This window comes from Arachis ipaensis, chromosome B5 (genome assembly GCF_059453495.1).
Source record: "Arachis ipaensis isolate K30076 ecotype BB chromosome B5, ASM5945349v1, whole genome shotgun sequence".
NCBI lineage: Eukaryota > Viridiplantae > Streptophyta > Magnoliopsida > Fabales > Fabaceae > Arachis > Arachis ipaensis.
Window position 1 is genome coordinate 6,118,643 of NC_142440.1, and position 27,120 is coordinate 6,145,762.

Genomic DNA, 27,120 nt, shown 5'->3' on the forward strand with positions numbered 1-27,120 from the left:
TTGGAGAAAGAGTGTGACGTGGCCGTTTCGTCGGCTAAGGCCGCTCAATATGAGGTTGAGAAGCATAAGAAGAAACATAAGGTGACCAGAGAGCATGGAAAGAACGCGATCTTCATGACTGAGGAGGCTCTTAAGGCCCAGGTGAAGATCGTGGCTCCCGACTTCGACACGTCGGCAATTGGAGTTTTCAAAATGATCAAGGATGGCAAGATTGTTGACATGCCCAAGAAATGAGCTCTTGTACCTTGTGCTTTTGTATGGATTTGTGGTTTTGTTGTAGAACTGTTGAAGCTTACTTCGTTATACATTAAGAGTCGCTTGGTCGGCTTGTTATTATTGTCTTTTGCCTATCTGATAGCGTTTTCGTTTTGTTTTGTTACCGTTTTGTCGGTATGAGCTTTCCACTCGTGTTTATTTACTGTTGTGTTGGCAATTCGGCGAAGCCAAGTCGTGGCCTTTTGCTATCGTTGTAGCCGCTTGTTATGGCTTTTAGTTTAGGTGGCTCCCGGGGTGATCAGTCCCGGGGTGCCGTATCGTGGTTCTGTTTGATGCGTCATGGAACTTGTTGTCATGTGATGTGTAAGTAGGAAAAAGAACAAATAGAAGTAAAATAGGTAGAAATGACAAGTAAACATTAACCAGTAATTAAACAAGTCTGTTACCATGGCAGATACAAAGGTAAGTGACTAAGTTCGTTAGATCGCCTGGCCGGCATGCTTGATCTAGGGGTAGAACCTTCTCAGGTTACCCGCATTTCAAGTTCTCGGGACCTCCCTCCATCGAGCTTCTCCAATTTGTAGGCGCCCTTGCCAATCACTTCTTTGACCCTGTAGGGGGCTTCCCAGTTCGCCGCCAGTTTGCCTTCTCCCTGGGTTGGTAGGCCAATGTCATTGCGCCGTAGGACGAGGTCGTTTTGCTCAAATTCCCTCTTGAGCACTTTGGTGTTGTAGCGCAGGGCCATTCTTTGCTTTAGTGCTACTTCTGATAGGTGGGCCTTTTCCCTGGTCTCATCTACTAGGTCCTTATCTACAGCTTCTTCCACCCCCTTGAGAAATAACTGTGGGCTCGGCTTGCCGATCTCTACGGGTATCATTGCGTCTACCCCGTATGTCAGGCGGAAGGGGGTTTCTCCCGTGGCGGACTGCTCGGTTGTACGGTAGGACCAGAGGACTGAGGCGAGCTCATCAGCCCATGCTCCTTTCTTGTTGTCTAGCCGCTTCTTGAGGCCCAGCAAGATGACCTTATTTGCGGACTCGACTTGTCCGTTTGTATGGGGGTGCTCTATTGAGGAGATTTTCTGTTTGATGCCCAAGCCGGCGAGAAACTCTACAAACTTCTTATCGGTGAATTGCGTCCCGTTGTCTGAAATGACGAACTCCGGAATGCCGAACCGAGTTATCACCTGCCTCCACATGAACTTTCTACAATTGGACGAGGAAATAGTGGCCAGTGGCTCGGCCTCTATCCATTTGGTGTAATAGTCGACGGCGACTATGAGATATTTGACTTGCCTTGGGCCAACCGGGAAAGGTCCCAAGAGGTTGACTCCCCACTGTGCAAATGGTCGGGAGGACGTCATCAGGCTCAGTTCGGTGGCCGGGGCTCTGTGGAAGTTAGTGTTCTCTTGGCACTTAACGCATTTTTTCACGAACTCCTTGGAGTCCTCCATCATTGATGGCCAGTAATATCCAGCTCGGATGAGATTCCTCACTAGGGCTTTGCCCCCGATGTGGTGACCACAGCACCCCTCGTGGACTTCTCTGAGTAGGCACTTCAGCAAGGGTTGGCTAAGTGCCTTTTTAAACAGTTGGCCTTGTATGATCGTGTATTTGGCAGCCTCCCTTCTCAACGCTTTAGCATCCTTCTCACCTACAGGGAGTTTGCCGTTCTGCAAGAAATCAGTGATGGAGTCCATCCAAGAGGGGCTTATCTTGGTCATGTGGAGGGCAACTGCTGGTTCTTTCATGATGCCTTGAATGAGGGACCGGTTGCCAGTTTCAGGTTTCGTACTCGCTAGCTTGGATAGGAGATCTGCCCGTGTGTTCCTTTCCCTCGAAACATGTTGGACCGTGACCTCCTCAAACTGTTTGCCCAGTTCTTTGACCCTCTCCAAGTACTTCTGCAATAGCGTGTCTCTGGCTTGGTAGCTTCCATTTACTTGCGACGTGACGATCTGTGAGTTGCTGCATACTTCTAGCCTCGTAGCCGCGACTTCCCCAGCTAAGATCAAGCCGCCTAGAAGGGCTTCATATTCTGCTTGGTTGTTCGATACGGGAAACTCGAACTTGACCGATTGTTCGTAAATGACTCCGGCTAGGCTTTCTAAGATGATCCCGGCGCCTCCGGACGTCTGGTTGGAGGCTCCGTCTACATGGAGCTTCCACCGTGTGCCCGTGTCCTCTGTTGGGTCTCCGGTTACTTCCACCAGGAAGTCTGCCATTGCTTGCGCCTTAATTGCATGTCGAGGCTCATATCTTAAATCGTACTGGGATAGCTCGATGGCCCAGGTCATCATCCTTCCCGCTAGGTCAGGTTTCTGGAGCACTTGACGAATTCCCTGGTCCGTTCTTACGACCACTTGGTGACCTTGGAAGTATTGTCGTAGTCTGCGGGAGGAGGTCAGGAGCGCTAGTGCCAGTTTCTCCAACTTGCTGTACCTAAGTTCTTCTCCTTGCAGCGCTTTACTCACAAAGTAAATCGGTTGTTGAACTTTCCATTATAGCTAGGTATAGATAGAGCGGTTCTCCGACCACGGGCTTACCGAGCACAGGTGGTGTTGCAAGGATCTTTTTGAAATGGTTGAACGCTTCTTCGCATGCCGGGGTCCATTCAAATGCTATTCCCTTTCTCATTAGGTTGAAGAAAGGTAGGGCCTTTGCTGCCGACGCCCCAAGGAAACGAGATAGCGCGGTGAGCCTTCCCGCCAGTCTCTGGACGTCTTTGACGTAGCCCAAGCTCTTCATTTGGAGTATTGCTTGGCATTTTTCAGGATTGGCTTCCACCCCCCCCCTTTGGGTTATCATAAATCCTAGGAACTTCCCGGCCTCCATGGCAAAGGCGCACTTGAGAGGGTTGAGCCTCATGCCGTGTCGTCGGAGGGCCGCGAACACGTTTCCCAGGTCGCTTAGAAGGTCTTCGGGTCAGGTGGTCTTGGCAAGGATGTCGTCCACGTAGACTTCCACCATTTTGCCAATGATGTTGCTGAATATCTTGTTCATCAATCTTTGGTATGTGGCCCCCGCGTTCTTCAGGCCAAAGGGCATTACCTTGTAGCAATAGATTCCTCCTGGCATTATGAATGCTATTTTTTTCTTCGTCCGGTCGGTGCATCGGTATCTGATTGTAGCCGGAATAAGCATCCATAAAGCTCAGATGCCGGTACCCCGCCGCCGCGTCGACGAGTGCATCAATGTTGGGTAGGGGGTAGCAATCCTTGGGGCATGCTTTGTTGAGGTCGGAATAATCCACGCACATCCTCCATTTCCCATTGTGTTTTCTTACCAGGACTACGTCCGACAGCCAGGTCGAGTAGTCAAGTTCCCGGATAAATCCTGCCTCGAGGAGACTGGCCGTCTGCTTGGCCACCTCTTCTGCCCTTTCCTGTGACATCTTCCTCCTCCTCTGGGCCACCGGTCTGGCTTCTGGCTTGACGGCCAAATGGTGCGACATGAGTTGGGGGTCTATCCCTGGCATGTCGGCCGGTGTCCAGGCAAATAAGTCACCATTAGCCCTGATCATTTCCATTAAAGGTTTTTTCAGCTCGTGAGGGAGGTTTCTGTTCACGAAGGTGAACTTCTCCTCCGTGTCGCCGACTCTAAACTTTTCTAGGTTCCCTTCTGGTTCGGGTCTCGGCTTGTCACTGACTCTGGCATCCAAGTCGGCGAGGAACACTCCTGATGCTTCTTTGGATTTATTTCTTAACGAGAGACTAGCGTTGTCGCAAGCGACTGCCATTTCCAGGTCTCCCCTTACGGACCCTACTGATCCTTCTTCAGTTATGAACTTCATTATCAGCATCATTGTGCTGATGACTGCCCCTAGGTCGTTGATGGTTTTCCTCCCTAGGATGATGTTGTAGGTCGTGGAGTCTTGTAGGATCACGAACTCTGCCATTACCGTTCTTGTCCCTTGGCCTTGTCCCATGGAGGTCGGCAGGGAGATTATCCTTTCCGGCTTGATGAAGTGGTCGCCGAACCCTACAACGCCGTGCTGGTGAGTCTTTAAGTTGGCGTCCCATAGGCCCAAGACGTCGAACACATTGCAGAACATGATGTTCGAATCTGCCCCCGTATCTACAAGGATTCGCTTGATGAGGCCGGTTCCCACTCTGGCCGTAATGACCATGGGATGGCTTTCCGCGACCTCGTCAAACCATTGGTCCTCCGGGCCGAATGAAATGGATGGAAGTTTCTTGGGGCTTCACGCAGAGGATGTGGAAACCGCCAGGACTTTGGCGTCTTTCTTATGTGCCGACTTCGACCTAGGCACCGCGTTTCTTGCTATTACTACGTTCACTATGGTAAGACCATGGTCGTTGTCCTCCGGCTCTTGGCGTCGCTTTGCTGCCCAGGTCTTGTCTTCACCCTCGTGGTCGCGGTTCCGTCTCCTCGGCTCCCTAATGAGGTGGGAGAACTCGGCTAGCTTTCCATCCCTGATCGCTTGCTCCAGTGCGTCCTTCAGGTCGAAGCAGTTCTGTGTCTTGTGCCCGTAACCCTTGTGGTAATCACAGTAGAGGCTCCTGTTCCCCCCTGTTCGTTCCTTCAGAGGTCGGGGCTTCGACAAGATCCCCTTCTCGGCTATTTGTTGGTAAACTTCCATAATCGGCGCGGTGAGGGAAGTGTAATTAGTGAACTTCCCGACACGAGGAAACGGCCTGGGCGTCTTACTCGGATCGCCGTCCCTGGCGTTTTCCTTTTGTTTTTCTCCGCTCCCGTGATGCCGGGTTTGATTGTAAGAGGGCTGCCGTTTGTTGGCAGCCACGACCTGGCTGACTTCTTCATCGTTAATGTACTCCCTGGCTACACATTGGATCTCCTACATTGTCCACACCAGCTTTGTGGTGAGGTGCTTTCTGAAGTCCTCGTTTAGAAGTCCGTTCGTCAAGCACAAGCTTGCAACCGAATCCGTCAGCCCGTCGATCACCAAGCACTCATCGTTGAATCGGTCTAGGTATTTCCGGGTCGGCTCGCCGGATCTATGGGTCACTCCAAGTTGATTGATTGGGTGCTTTGCCTTTGCGATTCTGGTTGTGAATTGGGCTAGGAAGGCGCGGCTGATGTCCGAAAACCTGGTCACCGATCCCTGCGGGAGGTTATTGAGCCACCGTATTGCAGGTCCCGCTAGGGTGACCGGGAAAGCGCGGCACCTTACCTCGTCTCCTACTCCCTCCAGGTTCATTCTGGCCTCGAAAGCCGTGAGATGCTCCTGCGGGTCTTGGGTTCCGTCGTACCTCATGTTTGTTGGCTTGTGAAAGTGCTTTGGCAGCCGAACCTCGAGGATGGAACGATGGAATGGGGTTGCGCCCATTATCACTGGTCCCCGCGTTCTGGTTGTTCTTCCCTCGTCGTCCTCCCGACGAGCGTCCTCACGGTTTTGCTCTGTGGTACGCCTATCGTGCCTGGTGTAAATGATGGGGTCGCGGCGTCTTCTTGCGCGTCTTCCCTCCCTGGCGCTCTCGGTCTCAGATCGTGGGCTAGCTGTTCGTCGAGAGTGGCTTCTCGAGGGGGAGCGGGAGTAGCTCGATTCGGGAGTTTGTTGACGATGTTCTCGGTCTGCCAGCCGGCGCTCCAGGTCTTGCATCCTATGGCGTAGTTCTTGCATTATTCTGGTGCTGTTGTCGCCAGTTCCCCCGAAGGGGCGCCTTTCGGGAGATCGTGTGGTTCGTCTTGGAGGGGACCTCGTGCGCTGCCGGGGAGAAGCCGCAGAGGCTTCCCCTCTGCGCTCGGTCTCGCGGCCTGTTCCTCCTGGGCCCAGTACAACGTCCATTCAGGCGACTGTCCCCACAGACGGCGCCAATGTTCGGTAGTCGGGTACCGGACGGATCGGATTAGTGTCCTGGTTGATGAGGGGGATATCTCGCCTGGTCGTAAGTTGCCGGGTTGGAGTAGACGACGTTCCGAGCACTTCGTGTGAGGAGGGGGGTGTCACCTGCAAAGACACTCTGACGCTCTAGTTAGCAAAGTGTGCAGGCGAAAAAGGGTTGAATGGTATGTGATGTACCTTGGGGGAAGGGTATGACCTTCCCCATATATACCGTGTCAGAGGTGGGCCCATCAAGGACAGGCCCACCTTCCTCGATGCTTCCTTCACACAGCTGTAGCAAGGCTGTCAGGAACGCGTGTCCGGATCGACAACTGAGCACCTCGCTCCTAACCGTTCGGGTCGGACCGGCCCACTAGTAGTTTTGGGCCAGGCTGTAACAAGAATAAATTGTGAATTTCACATTTCCTTTAATTCTCTTGAAAAAAGAAAGAACTGTATAAGTGAATCAGACAAGATAGATTCACTTGTATAACGGATTAACGGACAAATGAGCAAGGGTAAAAGGGAAAAGGAGGTTTAAAAATAAAACTTCTTTGCATATCAGAGTAGAGCGGATATTCTTATTTTAATTCATAAGATTTTTTCGTACATACATATATATATATTTGTATTAAGAATAAAATTGCTTAAATAGGAACAATATTCTCGATTTAAAATGATAATATGTACTTTTTACTAAAAATAGTATTTGATTTTTGTTTATATATGTTTTAAGGAAAATATTATAAAAATATTTTATTAAAGCTAATTTAATTTTTTTAAATTCCATAAATTAAATATAATAAAAAATTGGAAAAATCCATTATTATATTCTTATAGAATACATTTTTATTTAAAATTCATCTAAAATAAAAAAAAAGTTTAACAAATTAATAGATAACAAAAATTATAAATTCGATAATAAATAAATTTTTATTCCTCGTTATTAGTTTTCTCAGTTTATAATATTTTTTTAAAATTTAAGTTTCATAGTGAAAAAGTGTTTTAATATAGATATTTAATCGTGCATTAATACATTACCGAGAATAATTAATTTTTAAATTCAATACTTAAAAAGACATCTAAACGTATGAATTTAATTAAATGAGTATAAAAATATGTAAAAATCTTTACTTGATCATTTTATTAGTTCATCAAAATTAATCTATTTTTATAATGAAAAAATATTGGAAATTAATGTTGCATTACACAATTTTAACATAAGAAAAAAGACATCTAAAATTCATAAAAATAAAAATATTCAAAATTCATTTAAAAACAATATTCTAAATTAAAACATAATAAAAACTCATTTTTAGTGAACTTCATGCTTAAACTTATTTAATAACTTACTATAATATTAACTAAAATGGACTAGTTTAATTACTATTAGTTACTAAGATTACTGTTTTATAATACATATAAATTTGATTGGATTCGATGGATTTCTGGGTTGTGAGGTACTAGAGTCCCAACTCCCAACTCTAGCTAGCAACCTAACGTCATTTTGATTAATGTGTATGCGTTAATGGAAGGGAGGTGTACAGTAGGCGTGCATTAATCAGTAGGCGTGCATTAATCAGAGGAGTGCTAGGCGCGACCAGCAGAATTTGTGATGTGTAACTATCAATCAGCTATTATCAATATTTTTAATAGTATAAAATAACGTCTAATAATATAAAATTACTTTTTTTAATGATTAAATATTAGCTAAATTTTAATAAAAATACTCGTACTAGACTTTCTCCATTAATCATCAATGGAATACATTAATACGTACATATACCAAATAGCGAAACTTAGGTAATGGAAGGTATAGTATACGATACATGCTCCCTTCCCATAAAGCAAGGATAAAACAAAACAAAGAAACAAGGCATCTTCTATTTAGTGCGTGTCACGGAGAGAGCTGAGAGCCTAGCTACTATACTAGTGCTGTGTAATTTTCACTTTCACTTGGCACTTGGGATCAAACATGATTTCCACCGAGGAATCATGGACTACTTGGCTTTGTGATTTGGTAATTAAACAAACAAATTAAACAACACATTTTCATCTTGCAAATGGATCCCTGACTTTGTTCTTCTTTTGCTGTGATCTGCAGGAAGAAGAGGACTACAGTTTCATCAATGGCATAATAGCAGACCCTAATAATTACTCAAACTCACAGATGAGTAACAATGATAATGAGAGGCCATCCAAGCTTCTCAAGAGCACCACCCCAACCCCAACAAGACGCAGAAGAACTGGCTCAGCTGGCACTGGCAGATCCCCCCAACACGCCCATGATCACATCATTGCCGAAAGAATGAGAAGGGAAAAGATTAGCCAACAGTTCATAGCACTTTCTGCCCTTATTCCAGGCCTCAAAAAGGTTCAATTTTTCTTGCTCTTTTTTTCTTTTTAGATCTCTTTGGAGTACTAATAATAGAATGCGTTCAGATGGACAAGGCGACGGTGTTAGGCGACGCTATCAAGTACGTGAAGCAGCTACAAGAGCAAGTGAAGGTTCTAGAAACTGAAAGCAAAAGGAAAAGCGCGGAGTCTGTTGTGTATGTTGAGAAATCTGAGGTGTGCGGAGAGGAAGATGTGTCAGACACTTGGTCAAATTCAGGGGGGGATGGAAACTCATCGTACGAAGTCTCAAAAGCAGTGAGTAGGTCGGTGCTGCCTGAAGTGGAGGCAAGAGTGTCTGAGAAGAACGTCCTCATTCGGATCCACTGCGAGAAACACAAAGGAGTGTTGATGCACATTCTCAAGCTCATTGACAAACTCCATCTCTCTGTTCTTAACACCACTTCCTTGCCTTTTGGAACCTCCATCGTCGACATAACCGTCACTGCCGAGGTACATTAACTGAATTAAATTCATCACATTTACATTATTGAATAATTTATTATGCTTATTGCATCGCATCAGATGGATGACAAGTTCAGCTTAAGCGCGAAGGAGCTTGCTAGAAACATAAGGGTGGGACTGTTGCAATCGATGTAGAAGAAAGTAACAGGTGTCTGTTTCGTAATTAATGGGATTGCATCATTTTGGGGGTTCAATAATGTTAATGGCTCCAGGTTCCATCAATGGAATTAAATGGAGTTACCCTTTGGGGCGGAGGGACGGATGAGAGGAGCCATCAATTATGGAGGTTGGGACCCGGCTGGCTGCCTGCATTCAGATTTGAGAGAGGGTTGTGTCTCTGGAAAAGTGGGATTCTGACTGATTGGGAAACCCATAGCCTTGGAATATTGACACGTCCTGCCAAATAGTTTAGACCCCTTTCTTTGTTTTATAATAAATATTAAATAATCATCTATCTTTGCGCACTTCCTGTTTCCCATGCCCCCATTTTCTACATTTTTTCTTTTTTTAATAACACAAACACTCGACTTAGTATCTCCCCCTTTTTCTCCTAATAAATTGGATAGTAATTAGTCTCTCACAAATTAACAAAAAAAACTTAAGGCAAAAGTGTATACTATAGAGTATATGAAATATCTTATCAACTAAAGACGTTTTCACTGAATAACAGCGTACATGTACACACGCGTTATAACCAAGTTAGACTAGTCCGCTTAAATAAATAGTAAAAGTTCGAATTTCATCTTATACATACAGTTATTTATTGGTCAATAACAAATTTTTAAATAAAATTTCGATCTATCACGGATTAGTCCAAAATAAAATGTACACACATTACATTTACACATAGTTCTACGATTTTCTTAGGTATGTTGAAGCTCTTCCCAGACAACAAATGCGCATCTTTTTTTTTTTTTCCAGGTGTGATAGCTCCATTTTGTTTAAAGTGATGAATTCTTAGTCTAACGGCCCAATCCAATTAAACTCCTCGACAAAGGAAAGCTAACCAAAAAAAATATTGAATAGTGACTAATAAAATAATATTCTTGTCGCACTTGATGTTCCTAACCAACAGATCATGACTAGATTTTAGCTTTTTACCTTGGCCTCTGCCTATATATGTATTTTACTGATTTTTTGGTTAGCAAGTTTTCACAGGTATTTTACCAAGTTATATTCAAAATCTAACATTTGGGAGTATAATATATTTTATAAATTTTAGTTAAAAAAAGTTTATAAAAGAAAAAAACAACATAAGTATCTATAAAAATATGTCAAAGATGATTATAACAGATCAAACTATATTTATTAAATATTTATTTTAAAGTTTATAGAATTCTAAAGTTGGACAAATAAACAAGGTTACTCAAGACACCTGAATGTAAAATTGATAGTTGAAATAATATGAGTAAGAACATACTTGTGTTAGCAAACTTTGTAAATAGTTTATGTTTCTAAGACTAATAGTTTTGTAAATGTATTTAATGAGTCAAATTTCAACTTTTTTACCATTGACACACTGTCTATTGAAAAAAAATCCTTTTTTGTCTGAGAAATGAATTTCCATTTTTGATTCACCCAAAAAAGAATTTCCCTTTTCTAATGATGCTTGTTGGTGACTTCTACTTATATAAGCAAGATTCATCATCCATCCTAATCATTTCCAAACATGATCCCCTAAAATATAGATCTAGATATCTGTAGTAGTAGACATCTCGGATTAAATAATTACAAAATTCTTATCACCAAAATAATATATAATAAAAAATCTGTAAGATCTCTGAAAGGATCTTGGAGTACATATATATTGATTAATGTTAGATGAACTTGCATTTAATTATGGCTCCATATTGTTAAAATCTCGTCCTACTTGCATTTGTATAGGCTCGTTCCCTTCGTTATTCAGATTATTTTCTAATTGAAATTAGATTTCAAGCAAGATTTGCTGTTAAGTAAAGACAACTAACCTAAACTTCGTAAGAAATTAAAATTTTGTTGCACGAACATTTGAGATTTGACAATAGTATTTGCTTTTTTCCCCGGCCCGGAATAAAAAAAAAAAGCCTTAAGGTTTTCATATATGAACTAACAATAACAAACGAAACTTAATTAATTAGGTCTATCATTCAATTTCTTTAATGCTGCCACTCTGTGAAGCAGTTAGCTGACTTAAAACAGCAGGACAATTATTACAATTTAAAATACAGATGTGTAATTGGTGCATCTGTGATAACTTTTAATATATTTATGAAGTGAAGAAGTATAGCAGTATATATTATAGATAATTACTTTGATTACTGTAATGCACCAATGTTCTAGTAAGCATGCACTTCAAGAAGTTCAAACCAAACTGCTACATATATTATAAAACTAACAATTAATTAATAATTAAGTAGATATCCTCAATTTCCACATGACAAATAAAAAGAGGAGTATGTTACTTACATACTAGATACTACTGTCTATGTTAAGCAAACGACCTAGTCACCAAAGATGAATATAATGAACACACGTCAGCAATTGTAGATCACTTGTTATGATGCTTACCTCATCAACTTTTAGCTATGAGTTATGACAATTCATGAATTCACGGAATTTAGTTTCATGTTTAGGAATTAATATTTGTGAGAGATATGATCTTAGTAGTCAAGAAACAAAGTAACTAGCTAGTATCTTGATCGTCATTGAAAAACTTGCAAAGTTGCAATTGTTTAATCTCTAAAGTTAATTAATCACCATAAAATTTGTTTCAGTTCAATTGATAGTAAAAATAGAAGGTAAATTACCATGAAATAAATGGTAAATAAATGGTAAATTACCTCTTTATAACATGTCTTATTATTATTAGATTCTTATTATTATTGGATTATTTGGATGAGATAGATTGGTTTATCATAATTAAACTCTTAATCTAACCTAAATTTTGTTACCTAATTAATTAACTATGATATAACTTTTTGTACAAATTATTAAAATTACTAGAAAAAGTTCTATTTTATAATTTTATATATTTTTTAAATTACATATATTAATTAATTTCAACTACAAAATAAAAAAGTCTAAAAATAAAAAAATAAAAAAATCAAAGAGATATCAAATTTAAAATTTTCAAAATACTTTCTTAATCATTCTCTCTTACTTTTTTCGTTCTTTTAAAAATTTTCTCCATTGAAAACATTTCAAAACAAATAAACAATGACATTTTTTAAATACTTGACTTTTAAAGAAATGAAAATTGAAAGGATTTTAATTCAAATTTTTTTTCCAAACTAGAGCCATTGTTGCTCAACATAGCCATAAAGACATGTTTACGACGCGGACAAACTAAAATACACGAAAAGATATGTATGGACTTAAAAAAAAAAAAACATTGAAATGCAAACATAACGTAGTTATCATGAATTAATTGATCTATAAAAATGATGGATAATAAATAGATACAATTAATTAATAAGAATAATAAAAAAGATTTTTGAAAAACAATTAAGAAAGTAAGAGAGAAAATTGAGAATTTTAAATTTTTAGTGCCTTTTGAATTTTTTTTATTTAATCTTTTTGTTTTTTTAGATTTTTTTATTTTGTAATTGAAATTGATTAATAAATATATAATTTGATAAAAAAATAAAAAATTATAAAATTAAACTTTTTAAATAATTTTTATAATTGGCAAAAAAATTACATCATAATTAATTAATTAGATTAACAATATTTAAGTTAGATTAAAAGTTAAAGTTAACCATAATAAACTAATTCAATTTATTTCATTTAATAATTGTAAGACATATCACAAGAAATAATTTATCTTTTAATTTAGAGAAGATTGGATAGAATTTACTAAAATAAAATCATTCATATGATTGATTGAGTTGTTAAACAGCATTTTCATCAATCTTATTAAGAGAAATTATATTAATAGTAGACATTAAACTCATCTCCGATCTATTTATTATTTATTTATTTATTTACTCCTTTTCAACTTCGACATCAATCCTAATCGACATGTCGTTGTTGATATTGATACTTGAATTTTAAATAGATTTTAGTACCTAAAGTTGATTTATAATAGAAGTTGCCATAGCTAGGTTGAAATTAAGATGGAAATTCAAGTATAGTTATTTTTATGTGAAGTTTATAAAGAATTGTTAAATGATAATTTAACTAAATTTATTAAATTATTTAACAATTTAGTTATCAACTTTAACTGAATTTAGTTAATGAGTTATAGATCAAATAGTATATTCTTCCCATACTCAATTAAGAGGTTGCGGGTTCGAGTCTCCTATCCTTGGTTAAAAAAAAAAATAAAAAAAAATAAAAATAAAAAACTTTAACTGAATTTAATTCCAACCTTAACAAAAATTACGGACCACCTCACTTATCACGTGATATTGATAATCCAGTTTCTGTTTTGTCCTTATTCGATTGTTAAGATGCAGTAGCCAAAACTAAGCAACTTGCTAAGACTGGCATCTAATGCATAAAATTGGGGATTAAAGTCAAAATTAAATGGTCAAACGCGTAGTTTGTCATCTTCTGTGATGTTTCCTGGTATGTTATTTAATTGTGGGTGGTTGATTCATATGGTGCACCATGTAAAATGCTCTCGTTGATGAGTATTAAACTTTAGACTAGAATTCTATGTCAAAAAGCAATAGGTGGTGGGTGCAATGATAAATATGTTGCAGGCCTATATTGCACTCTTTCAAAAAAGCGAGAACTTTGAGGACTTTTATTAATTTTTAATTAATCGGAACATAGTACCTTCAAGGCTTGAAATATAAACTTTAAAATCTCAAAAATAACTTTAGATTGAATTTCAATGAATAGAAAGTATGAAAATTGCCATCAACATGGTCCGCTTTTATGTAATAATGTAACAACCACTAACAGAACTTTTAATTTCTCTTAAAAAAAATGATAAATATGTGAAAATTAGTCTTGTAATTTAATATTTATTGTGCAAACCAATTCATCAATCACATATATGATATTCGTTCTAGTTATCTCCTATTTGCTCAATGGTATGAAGAGACCAAAAGTTGTAGTAGTTGGACAGGTTCACCTAAATGATAGTATATAGTAGAATTCCCTTGTGTTAGAAATGATGTGTAATATATTGTTGACGTGGCATGATTTTAGTGGTTGGTGTGGGAGAGCAAAGGGAGGATGGAGAGAGCATCTGCACTGCAATGGGTGGAAGTTTGGTTTCGTCTCTGTCCGGGTCAACGCTCATCTACATACAAGTCAACTCGTTTCCTATCATAGTGTTCATTAGATCTCTTAGCTAGGATTGCTAATAATAGAGGAAATAAAAGAAGGCAAAATTTGACCAGTGATTAGTGAAGACAGGGATGAGCCGCATTCAAAGGCAAACAGTCTATTAACGCTTTCACACGTGTTCTATAGTCTATACACTCGGCATCTGAACCGTGTACGCTGCCCCCTATATATATATATATATATATATATATATATATATATATATATATATAATACAACTCCTTCAAAGATTTCAAAATAATCTCAAATTATTCACTCTTCCAAAACAATCTTGTTCAATAATCACAAGCTAAGAAGAAGTGAAAGATGATGGAAATTGCATCCAGCAACTACTTGGCTGAATTTGTAAGCATACTAAACATACTTGGCAGAGTAACATGCTTTAATTTTAACCAAAGCAATGAATTAATTAATAATAATAATAATTTGTTTGACATGAACAGGGAATGGAAGAATATTCTAGCAGCTTCCAGGAATACCCGATGATGATGAATTCATTTGAAGAAATGCTTGATAAGTTTGAGATGGACATGCAATCTATGTCATCAGCCTCCCCAGAGTGTTATTCCAACTCTGAAACCAAACCACCACCACATCAACTTCAAACCCCTTTAAACACCATTACTACTACTACTACTACTGCTGCCATGCCTTCTAGATCCGCGTCTCCATCACCACCCAAACTGATCTCCTTTGAGGCACCGTCTCTTCCTAATTCTTCCAACATTAAGAACCCTAATCTGATGATGGACGACCACATTCCCTTCTCTGCTTTCTTCAACTATGATAATCCACCGCATAAGGTCCTTCCCGCCACAGCTAGGAATCCAGTCCAAGCTCAGGAGCATGTAATCGCCGAAAGAAAACGCCGGGAAAAGCTCAGCCAGAGGTTCGTCGCTCTTTCCGCCATGGTCCCTGGCCTCAAGAAGGTATATTATATGTGAATTAAGTGAAATTTAGTAATAATTATCATTAAATGAATGTTAGGTAGACAAAAAAAAAAACAGTTAGAACTTGTCTTATTTAGCATTAATTAATTGTCGCAACAATTAATGAATGCTAAATAAGACAAGTTATGACTGTTTTTGACTGATTTTCTTTGGTTACTAAACATTTCCGTTATTTGATATGGTTGGGATTGGGAACAGATGGACAAGGCTTCAATATTGGGAGATGCCATAAAATATGTGAAGCAACTACAGGAACGAGTGCAGTTTTTGGAGGAGGAGAAGGCTAGAAAGAAAAGTATGGTTGAATCAGGGGTGGCAGTAAAGAGATGTTTCGTGTTTGTTGACGATGAAGATAATAATGAGAACGAAATTTCAGCAGCAGCAGCATTATTGGATGGAAATTGTAATACACTTCCGGAAATCAAAGCAAGAGTTAGTGGTAAAGACGTACTCATCAGAATCCACTGCCATAAACAAGAGTGCAAGAACAGTAGTAGGGGTGCTCGTGAGGCTGCAATACTCTCCGTATTAGAGAAGCATAATCTCACTGTTCACACAACCACCTCTTTGCCCTTCGGCAATGACACTCTCGATATCACTATTCTCGCTCAGGTACGAATTAGTTTAATTAATGCATTTCTTTCTAAGTTCCATTATCTGAATTGTGCTTCTATGTGTTTTTGATGATGAAGATGAACAAGGAATACTCCATTAGGACAAAGGATCTAGTAGGAAGCCTACGGGTGGCTTTGACACAATTCAGTTGAAGATAGTGCATGCATGATCAGCATCATGATTACAGCAATAATAATAATAATGATACTTTTTACCGCAGTGCTTTCATATATCAGTATATGAATGCAGGCCCTGTGTGTTTCTCTGTTTGATTTCTTCCATTATTGGCTAGCTGGGTTAGTTACACCTTATCCCAGATCAGAGAGTAGCTAGCTTAGCATATTCTTTTCCTCTTCTTCAAGAGGTGGATTTTTTTGAGAGGTCTTCACTTATCATATATATTACACAGTGACACAGACCTCTTTGTAATTCCCTCTTTTATTATTGTTGAGAAAAGGATTTTGTTTCATAAACTATATATATAGCATGCACTTATGTATTATATTTTAGAAATTGTTCCTCTTGTCGTTTTATATATACTACTACTGTGTAAATTTAATAATTTATCAACTTGCTGATTATCATTGGTATATATTCTGCTCTTTGCAAATCTTCTCTGCAATTCTTCTCTATGTTTTTGTTTTACTTTCCAAAGGCACAACTCTGATATCTATTTGTTAATTATTATTACAAGTTAGATAACTTGTTCTGGATTGGTGACGTTAAGTTTAAACTAATTTATGTGTGTTCTTAACTTCTTGAAGACGCAATGTCAAATCGATGCCTCCAAACAGTTATAGAAGTTTTTTAATACTTAAATAACAAAAAGGAAGGTATTGATTTGTTCATATGATACGAATGTCAAACATGTAGTATCAAATGTCTACATTATACTTTCAAGAGTCACCTAAGTAAAGACAACTAAAATGTCTTTTTTTAAATATTTTTTAATAATTAAAATTTAATATATATAATCGATTAAATGGTATTATTTTTACCATAATTAAATTGAACAAACTAATTTAGTCGAAAAATTGATGAATTTAAATCAATCTAAATTAATATTCTCTTTTATAAAAAATAATTACAATATTTTTGTTATAAAAAATGATTAAAATACTTCTATTATATATATATATATATATATATATATATTAGAATTTTAAATCTTAATCCTATGAAGATACAGAAAGAAAAGAAGAGAAGGATTAGAATTTAAGGTTCTCAAAATTCATATAGATAATAAGAGTATTATAGTTATTTTCTATAATAAGAATATTATAGTCATTTTTTTAAAAAAATATTAATTTACACTAGTTTAAGATTGGTTTATCATCGATTTTTTAACCAAATCAATTTATTTGATCTAATTTTAACAAAAATAACACAATTTAATTAGTTTTATATATTAAATTTTAGTTACTAAAAAATATCTTAAAAAAATATTTTAAATATTTTTATTTGAGAGATTCCTATACTTTTAGTTCTAACTACATGTGAAAATTTATACACAAATAATTATTACATACTTTAATTTTACTGTATTATTAATATGGCTTCAGTCAATAGAATATCAAGAACACGGAATTAAAAAGGATATGTATTTGTATTATTCTATTTTATTGAGTTAAACAAACAGATTCCGAAATATATTATGCACTAACTAAAAATACTATAACATTATTGATAACTTATAGAGTCATCACAATTATATTTAAAAGTTGAATTGTAAATTTCGTAAAATTAACGATTAATTAGTCAATAAATTAATTTTTATTAAAATAAATTAGAAATGTGAATTTTATAGTAAATTAGGATAGAGCGAATTAAAATAAGAATTTTGACACTAATTTCAAAGAATTTGACCCAAGATTGAACCGAACGAGTCGAACCGGTCGAGTTCTACAAAACCCAGTCACTAATTAGGTAAGGAAGTCACATTTTCTTCCTCAATTTTCCGATTTCCAATTTCGAATTCTTGGACTTTGGTGTTGAGATTTTGTGTAATTTCGGTGTTTAGGATCAAATGAACTTGGTGGACTTGCCAAGCTTATCCCAATTTCCTGTTGGTAAGGTGAGAATTCTAGAACTCTAGTTAATTCTTTAATTTTGTGTGTTGGATATATTAGGTATTGAATTTTGAGTATGAATGTGTCATATATGTGAATTAGGTTGATGTGTATAGGAATTTGAGCTTGATTTGTGGACACTTGAGATTTGGTGGAGGTTGGGTGATGTTGCCTTGGTGATTCCGGACCTCTTGGGGCTGTGTTCGGTGCATTAGTGGGTTGTCTCGGGTTATACACGAAAATCGGCTAAGGTATGGTTTAGGTTTCACGTATTTAATATGTAATGTTCTGTGAAAACTTAGGATAGGTGACTATAGAATAGGTTGGAACGTATGTGTATGTCTAATGCCTAGTAACCTTGATAAGAATCATGTGCTGGTTTTGGTGTGTGTGGAATGAATGATAAGTGATGAAATGATGGTGATATGTGTAAACATGTATATATTGAATAAGAACATATTGAATTTATTGATGTATATGAGATATTGATGTATGGATTTATTGAGTTGAGATATGGTAGGCTTGGAAGGATCATTGTGGTAATAGTAAGGTTATGTTATGTTGGTTTTGGGGTATGGTACATTATGGAGATTGTTGTGGTGTTGAGGAAGAGATGCTTGTTAATGATTTGCAGGTTTGATATTGAATTGGGAGTAACTTTTAATAAAAATGAGGTTCTGAAATTTTGTGAAATTTTGATTTTTGGCCAAATTTTGGCGAGGCATAACTTGACTTCCGGATTCCCAAATTGTTTCAAACTTATTTTAAATAAAAATTGGGTTCGTGAAGTTTATGCTGTTCGAAGAACGGATGAAAAATGTTTTAAAACGAAAAAGTTATGCGCGTCGAAAGTTTGGGGTTTAAAATGATAAATCTGCAGGATTCAGACTTAGTAAAATTTTTGGTAAAACGTACGTCCACGCGTACGCGTGGCCCACACGTACGCGTGTGCGTGACATGATACTTTTGCGTACGCGAAACCCTCATTCGCATGTGGTGGCTACTGCCTCCCATGCATGCGTACGCGTGGCCGACGCGTGTGTGGCCTCTATTTTCTGCAAAAAAAATTGGATTTTGAGTTTTTAAACGGAATTTCAAATTTCTAAACATCTATTTTCATTCTTTAAGTTATAAATTAATAAAATATAATAGTAATCCTAGTAATAAGATGAAGCTAGGAATATGTGGTAACTTGGGAATGAAGTAAAGGCTAAAAATGATGATTTAGGTATGAGAAGGTAGCGGTGCTTATATATATGTATAAATATGTACTATATCGATTATAAAACTGGCTAATGAAAGGAATAAATGTTGCATCTGAACACTCTTTCTTGAAAGTGTGACTCCAGGAGATGGTGGAAGGTGAGGATTCCCTTCTTTGTTCCTCCTGGTATTGTAAAATCGCCCCCAGCGAGATGGTGGGAGGTTAGGATCCCCTTCTTTGTTCCTCCTGGGCATATGAGAACGTACCTCCTGGAAAGACGCAAGGGTTGTGGTCTCACCCCACTTGCTCCAAGTTGGTTAGTATAGAGGCTCCTCGGGTAGACGCAAGGGTTGTGGTTTCGCCCTACTTGCTCCGAGTTATGATAAACTATGTATAAAGATGCAAACATATGAGGTATAAAGTGATTTTACAGCTAAAATAAATGATTATGAAATATTAATAAATGAATGTGAAATAATTATCTGAGATACGAGTTTTTCTGGGTAAAGTATCGTGACTTGTCACCACGTGTTCCAGGTTGAGATTCGATATTTTGTTGACCCACGTCGTAAGGGTGATTGGGTACGTATAAATTCTGGGGAATGGTAACCCCCATTGAGTAAAGTTATATACAAATGTATGATTTGTGAATGAAATGAGAAAAGCTATGCATAGACTCATGGGGATGCACAACGGGGGACAATCCAAGGATTTCGGACTTGTCGGGTTGGCTTGATAACCGACAGATGAGCCTCATCAACCATAGGACATGTATACATCATGTGCATTTTGTTTGTTTGTTTGCTATGCATTACTTGGGAATTCCTAACTGAATATATTATGTTAATTGCTATATTTGCTACTTGCACTACTTGTCTTCAACCTGTGCTTGCAATTGTCTCTTTTTCTGTCTTTGCAAACTCACCGGAGATGGAGGAAAGGTGGACAGGTTTAGTGTTAAGGTTAAGATTAGGTTGAGTTTAGAATTCCCTAGACACCTACCCCTTTTATGGTTTCTGTTTAGCAATTTAAACTTTATAATCTGAGTGTCGGCGTTTTAGGATTGCCTTTGGCATCCCCAGGACCTTATATCTTACATGCGTGACACCTTTACCATGCTGAGAACCTCCGATTCTCACCCCATACTGTATTGTTGTTTTTCAGATGCAGGTCGAGAGGCTCCTCAGTAGGCGTCTAGACTTCTGAGGCGAAGCTATTTCTGGGTTTTCTTTTAATGTATAGTTTATGTTTATATATATACTTAACTCTCCGAACAGCTACTCTATTTTGTACCTCTTAGAGGTTTATGGAGAATTAGGGTTTACCTTTGTATTTTGGATTTTTGGGATATATATATATATATATATATATATATATATATATATATGTGTGTGTGTGTGTGTGTGTGTGTATATATCTGTTTATTTATGCTTTTGAACCTTAGTTTATTTTTACGATTTTTGTTTTACCCTTTCTTCAAAGGCTCCTAGCTATAAATCATTTTGCTATATTATATAAATATATTTTTCTTTTAGATGTCGTAGCGTCTCGCCACCTCTGTTTTACATCCTAGGTATAAATTTCTATGTGATAGGGTGTTACATGAATAACAATTTAGACTTGGTTGGTAAAATTTTTCGAAGATATGTTTATATTTTAAAAAGAATAAGTACTTTATTTTGTGTTTGATAAATTAAAAAGTTTATATATTTGTGTTCGAAATTAAGTAAATATATCTATCATATATAATTTAACATACGTTTATTTTTTTTATATGACGAATAATATATATGTATTAGCCTATTAGGTATATATGTAGTTCAATAATGTGTTGAAGAAAGGATCGATGGAAAACTGGTTCTCTGTAGAGATAGATGATTCTGATTGTTGCAATTTGCATTGACAAATAAAACAAACTTAATTGGCCCATCACAGATTATGCGATCTTCTTGTCAATAATCCAGCAACAATTTAACTCCATTATACTTTCCTCCAACTGGAGCAGTAGTGTTTAATTATTTTGTGCCACTATATATTATTAGTTCGAGGATAGTTAGTTCATAACATTATATATGATTTTTATATTTTTAATCAATTGTATACCTTATGATAAAGAAGGATGCAATAAAACAGCATCCGATTCTGGATGACTATTGTCACTTTTCTGGTTTGCGTAACTGAATGATGTATATATATATAAGGTAACACCCTTGACTTGCTCTAATGTTTATGGTTCATATTATGGTCGGTGATCATATGTTCAACGAAAATGCAAAATATATATTTGGGTGGTTTTAATTTATTGGTGTTAATGATTCGTCCATTTTCTCTTTTTTCCCACTAGCTTTATGTCAAATACTACTTTGTCTCTGAAAAAAGAAAAAGAGGAAAGCTTGAGGTGAAAACTCGACTACGATCAATGAATGGAGTTTCTTAGGAGATATTTGGGTAATATAGAAAATAGAATAACAAAAATATTATTTATACACTAAAATCAGTTTATTAATTAAAATTAATTATTAATATATTTATATGTAAATACATATGTAGTTTAATTTATTTTCAATGTGTATTTATATTTTAATATGTATTTTATACTAATAACTAATTTTGGTGACTGATTTTAATATATATATAGCATAATTGATATAATAATATAATATTATCATTTTTTATAAGTACTTAGTAAAAAATAATTTGCATTCATATTTACATATTGATATGGACGGTAAAAGTCGATTACAACTTATAGTTCGGCAACGTTCAATTTTCAATTATAACCGAACATTATGAATAAACGGCATTTATACTCTTCCAGTAACGTCGGATGCACAGTTAATGCTCGGACGTTACATGGAAACGGTCAGTCTCAGCCAACCAAGATAAAGGGAGAGGAACAGAGACCAAAAAGGTAATCAATCTTTTCCAAAGAAGCATATACACCTATATTTCTTCACTAACTTGAGCGTCGGAGTGCCTTTGCCGGTACCCACCACCTCGGTCTTCACCGTCGACGTATTTCGTGTTCGATCTTAAGAGTTTACCGACCTTTACTACGGAACGAATTATATCTCTGCATAAGCAGGTCGGAACACATATATTTTACATAAAAAATATATAATTTGTATATATATTTATCAAGATTTTATACACATAAATTAATACAATTTACACTCATATACATATATAAATTAATAAAATTTATTTGTTAAAGACAATATAATATTTATACTAATCAAATAATAAAAAAAAAATTAAAAATTACTGGTTCAAAAAAATTTTTCAAGTTATATATTATCGAAATTCATTGTTACATAAAGTTTTTTAATATAAATTATATGACTTGCAATAAATTCAGTTAAATGAACCTAAAAAATATATAAATTTGTCTAAAAAGAAAGTTAGGTCAGAGCCAGTCATCAACAACTCAAAAATTGGTTACTGGCTATCTGAATGAAAATTCATGTCAAAAACAAAGTTTATTTGGGCACTGCTTATTTGACATTGAATTAGTTCATGCATGTTGCCGTTTCCTCTCAACTTCGTGTAAGAATCATAAGATGCATCGAAAACAAAATGTAGTTATGTAAAAAGAAAAAAAAAAGTTTAGAAAGGTGACTCTGATGTGTTTGATCTCTCTTTAGTCCATAAAGCAGCATAAATAGCGCTAAAATTATGATGTGAGACAACACAATGTGGCAGCTAACATATTTGACAGCGATTTTTAATTTGTTTTTTAAAGAAATTGAAAGATTGACAACGACTTTTTGGATACTCATCATCATTATTTTTTCTCTTTTGCTTTTTCAATCTGTCCTCCATTGGATGTTTTTTGGACGCTAATTACCTAATACTTTATCTTTTTTATTTTTTCCTTTTATCCTTGATTTTGTAGGACTAATTTTTTGTGAATTTAAATTTTATTTAAAAATTTATTATTAAACAATAACTTATTTTATACAGAACATAAAATTTAAAATTTTAATATTTATTTAAATAAATTAATAGTTTAATTATTACTTAAATTTGTTACTCAATATTTTATAATTTTATTAACAGTAAATATGAATGAATTTAGAACTTGTTTAAAAATTATTTAATATGAAAAAAAAATTAAATTATTTTTATTTAAAATTTAATTCTATAATTTAAAATGACTGTAATATATTAATAAAATAAAATGAAAATTTTTATTTTAGAATATTTTTTTATACGAAACAAAGTTATTTTATTAATTGTAAATAAAGATATTTTGATATTTGATATATTAAGTTTGAAGAAGGTGAAAATTAATTTAAAAATTAATTTTTTTTGTCTGATTTACAAATAAAAAAAATTAAAATTTTTAAAATAATTCAAAATAATTTATTTTATTTATTCCAAAATAAAAAAATTTAATTATTGAATAAATTCTAATTCCTAGCATTTCGAACAGATTCTTAGTATCATTTGTGTAAAAAACTAAAAATATAATTTTGGATTTTTATTTTTATTTTTTTATTTTTGGTTAGAAATGTGATGGTGAAGAGCTTGATGGACCAACTGGGCTTTTCCCTTATCTGATTCTTGGTCTACTTATACGAAACGAGGTCAAGGTCCAAACAGGGCATTTCACCAGGAAGATGAAAAATGGATGTCCAACAAAAATCGTGTAGTGGACTTTTTGTTGTTTTCAATTGTTACAAGATCAAATAATGTGGTATTGTCTACAGGCCCAACCGCCAAACATAGCAGTGCTTACAGATGTGATGTACTATCGGTTTCTACGTTAATTGGACTATGAGTTATTAGATTTTTAGAAACAACTGTTCTTTCTATATTAGAATATATTAGGATAAATTAATTTTTATTAAAATTATTTGATATTTTTATAAGATATTATATTTTTATTATTTTAATTCTCTTAATATTTATAAATATTTTATTATTTTATATTATTTTATACAATCTAAAGTCTAAACACATATAAACCTTTTTTTTATTATTCTCTCTTCCCTTTCTAAGAGTTATGATTTATGATTCATGATCAATTGATCATCAACCACGAGCACACATCCATCCATGTACATAGAATTTGGCAGAAGGAATCCCCAAATGCTTTTTAATTGGATCGCAGTTAGGATGGGGACATACATAAAGACAATAGATGCCTCTCCATAATTCAAATCAAGTTTTTGACGGTCTTAATTGTTGTATGTGCTGCTTGAATTATTTTCATAATATATAGTAATATGCAGCATAATAAAATTGTTCTTATTAGCTAAATATATTATAAGCATGAATACACTCATTGATAAAGGCTCTATTCATCACCATGAGATACATAACAAAGTCAACATTCATACAGTTAACAAAAAAAAATTCCATTAATTATATCAGGTGTTAAAGATAGATCGGCTTTTATTCCTCCTTTTATTTTAGATCCTTATCAACTATGTTAGCTAGTTCAACATACAACACAAAGAACACACCATACTTTTTGGCTTCATAAGATTGTGAATTGTAATCATTCCCTTGCCATGAGCCCATGATGGATACAAACAACAACAACAAAGTCTTGTCCCACTAGATGGGGTCGGCTACATGAATCAAACAATGCCATTGAGTTTTATCATGTATCATGTCTATAGAGAAACCGTTTATATGTAGATCTCGTTTGACCACTTCATGGATGGTCTTCTTAGGTCTTCCTCTGCTTTTCACCCTTTGTCCATTTTCCATCTCATCAACCTTTCTGACTGGATATTCTGTTGATCTTCTTTTCACATGTCCGAACCACCTGAGATGCGATTCTACCATCTTTTCCACAATAAATGCTACTTCAAATCTCTCTCTCATATCTTCATTCTTTATTTTATCAAATCGCATATAACTACTCTATAAACCCATGATGGATGGTTAAATATAATTTTCATCACATACTTTTCTTTTATTTCAAATATACCTTCTAGCCCTAGACCATAGCTAGCCACTTATGCACTCTCTGAGCACATCCACTCCTGTGTTGAAGAAATGATGAATAAAGGTTTTTTTTTTTTTTATATATTTCTCATTTTAGCTTTTGATTGCTTTTTATATATTAGATTATTAGCAACATTCATCCTTCATTTCATACCCTATAATTAAGAATACCCTAATAGTTATGTTTATTAGGGTGAAAATTAGCATTCTCCTCTGTGTGTAATGTGTATATAACTAGAGAGACAGACAGAGAGTTAGATATGAAGAGTGAGTTTCCAAATGTAAAAACCAGACAAAAATGGAGCAGCATCCAAGATAGTATTCAAAATATTGATAAAGCCTAAGTTAGAATAATGAGATAGTACTATATATTATATAATACATGTTTTCAGGAGAGGAAACAGGGCTTTGGGCTCACAAATCCGTAGTTTTTCTTGTTCTAAGTGAAATAATCTTAAAGTGGGCTACAAAACATTATTCATCTACCACCAATTACTCGATTCTCAATAAACAAATTAAGAAAACAATAATTAATTAATTCAAGAGGTTTGAAAACCTTGAAGGGTCCCCTAATACTCCCTTGTATAGGTAGATAACCCAAAGATCCTCTAGCTTTATTTTTATTATCAGGAACACAATCACGTGCAGTGTGATTAGGATCAAGAAGGAAGCTAATTAGATTGATTAAGGCAGACACATTTGGCATTAATTAATGATTAAAGTTGGTCAAGAATGGCACGTACGCCTGCTCTTTAATCATGAATCCAAATGGGGGATGATAACAAGGACAAACTGAGAAAAGTAGCTAGAAAACTTAAGTGGGTCAGTAATGATATGATATCCATATATATCTTGGATTCAAAACCACTACAGGAGAAGGGAATAATGGTTATGATCCATTGGGAAGGCATCTTCGTGTTCCTCATCTATGCCTTCATCCATTAGATATCACTATTATCCACCTACCTACTAGCTAACTTTCTAGGTAACTTTAACATAATTAAGTTGATAGCTTGCATATCGAATTATGTACCCAATTACAAAACCAAATTTGCATACATTAATCTCGTATAGAACTTCTGTTATCATGTCATAAAATTATCTCTTTCAAAACTTAAGTTAATAACAAAAAATATATAAACAAGTATATATATTTCTAACTATTTCAAATGATACTTTCAATATTGTAACAATTAAAAAACCGGCTCCCTATGTATATGGTATATAGATATATAATGATTCATTAATTAAGCTACGAGGTAATCGATGTTAAGGTAACAAGAAATACTTTTTTTTATAGTATTTTTCAATTCGACAAATAAAAAACTAATTAGTTTTATTTAAGAATTCGAACTTTGGACAATTACTTAAACGAATTAGTGAGCTAACTGCTATATCAACCTAAATTGATTGTAATAATTATATTACTGATTAGCTAGCTAGATTAAGCGCACATGGATTGGAGACAGATTTCATTTGAAATAGTGCATGCTGGTGTCCTGCATATATGTTGATGTTGTGGTGTTTCCTTCATGAAGCGCTAGCTTTTACCTTACTGTGATGATGGTGATGATTATGTTAGTCGCTGCTTGATTAGTCCTTTTCTCTTCCAGAAATTAACATAGCTGTTTGTTAGTGGGGGGAAGAGGGACCATGAATTGCAACGCCATATATACAGATATAATAACAAGATAGGAAATAGGAAGAAGGGCCCACACTTGTTGCTACGTAAAACTTATAAGTGTAACAAAAATGATTATTTCAACCCAAATACGACTATTGAGAAGATTCATGCATGGTCCTCCCCTTTCAGTCTTTTGTAATAATGCAAGTGCCACAGTAGCGGCAACAGGACAAAATAAATAAATAACTACAATGGTTTAAACTCTCAAGTTTAAATTTAATTTTAATATACATATAATATAAAATAATCTTGTGCGTATATTTAATTATTGAATATTAAATAAATAAAAATAATTTTTTATATTCACTACATAAATAATTATTTAAAAATAAATATATAAAATATTTTGCATTTTTAATATATCACCTCGTATATACAGACACTCACCACTACTCTTCCCTTCATTCCTCCCTTTTCGGCCACGGGGGGTCACATGTGTTTGACTTTGACTATCTATTTTCAATTATTATGTTACCT

At 35.5% G+C, this 27,120-nt stretch overlaps 3 protein-coding genes across 3 annotated transcripts; 2 read left to right on the forward strand and 1 right to left on the reverse strand.

Moving 5' to 3' along the window:
• Nucleotides 1–739: 739 nt before the first annotated feature.
• LOC148563273 (uncharacterized) lies at nt 740–4,344 on the reverse strand. Its single transcript, XM_088486704.1, has 3 exons — nt 3,086–4,344; nt 1,796–2,606; nt 740–1,552 (listed from the first exon to the last, which is right to left on the reverse strand). Exons 1-3 carry the CDS (start codon nt 4,342–4,344, stop codon nt 740–742), a joined length of 2,883 nt encoding a protein of 960 aa, XP_088342830.1.
• Nucleotides 4,345–7,873: 3,529 nt separating this feature from the next.
• LOC107642659 (transcription factor NAI1) lies at nt 7,874–9,344 on the forward strand. Its single transcript, XM_016346077.3, has 4 exons — nt 7,874–8,041; nt 8,126–8,395; nt 8,464–8,868; nt 8,941–9,344. Exons 1-4 carry the CDS (start codon nt 7,997–7,999, stop codon nt 9,013–9,015), a joined length of 795 nt encoding a protein of 264 aa, XP_016201563.1. The 5' UTR covers nt 7,874–7,996; the 3' UTR covers nt 9,016–9,344.
• Nucleotides 9,345–14,355: 5,011 nt separating this feature from the next.
• Nucleotides 14,356–16,317, forward strand: LOC107642660 (transcription factor bHLH19). The gene is made up of 4 exons (XM_016346078.2): nt 14,356–14,505; nt 14,604–15,089; nt 15,309–15,722; nt 15,803–16,317. The coding sequence occupies exons 1-4, from the start codon at nt 14,467–14,469 to the stop codon at nt 15,875–15,877; spliced, it is 1,014 nt and encodes a 337-aa protein (XP_016201564.1). The 5' UTR covers nt 14,356–14,466; the 3' UTR covers nt 15,878–16,317.
• The last annotated feature ends 10,803 nt before the right edge of the window (nt 16,318–27,120 follow it).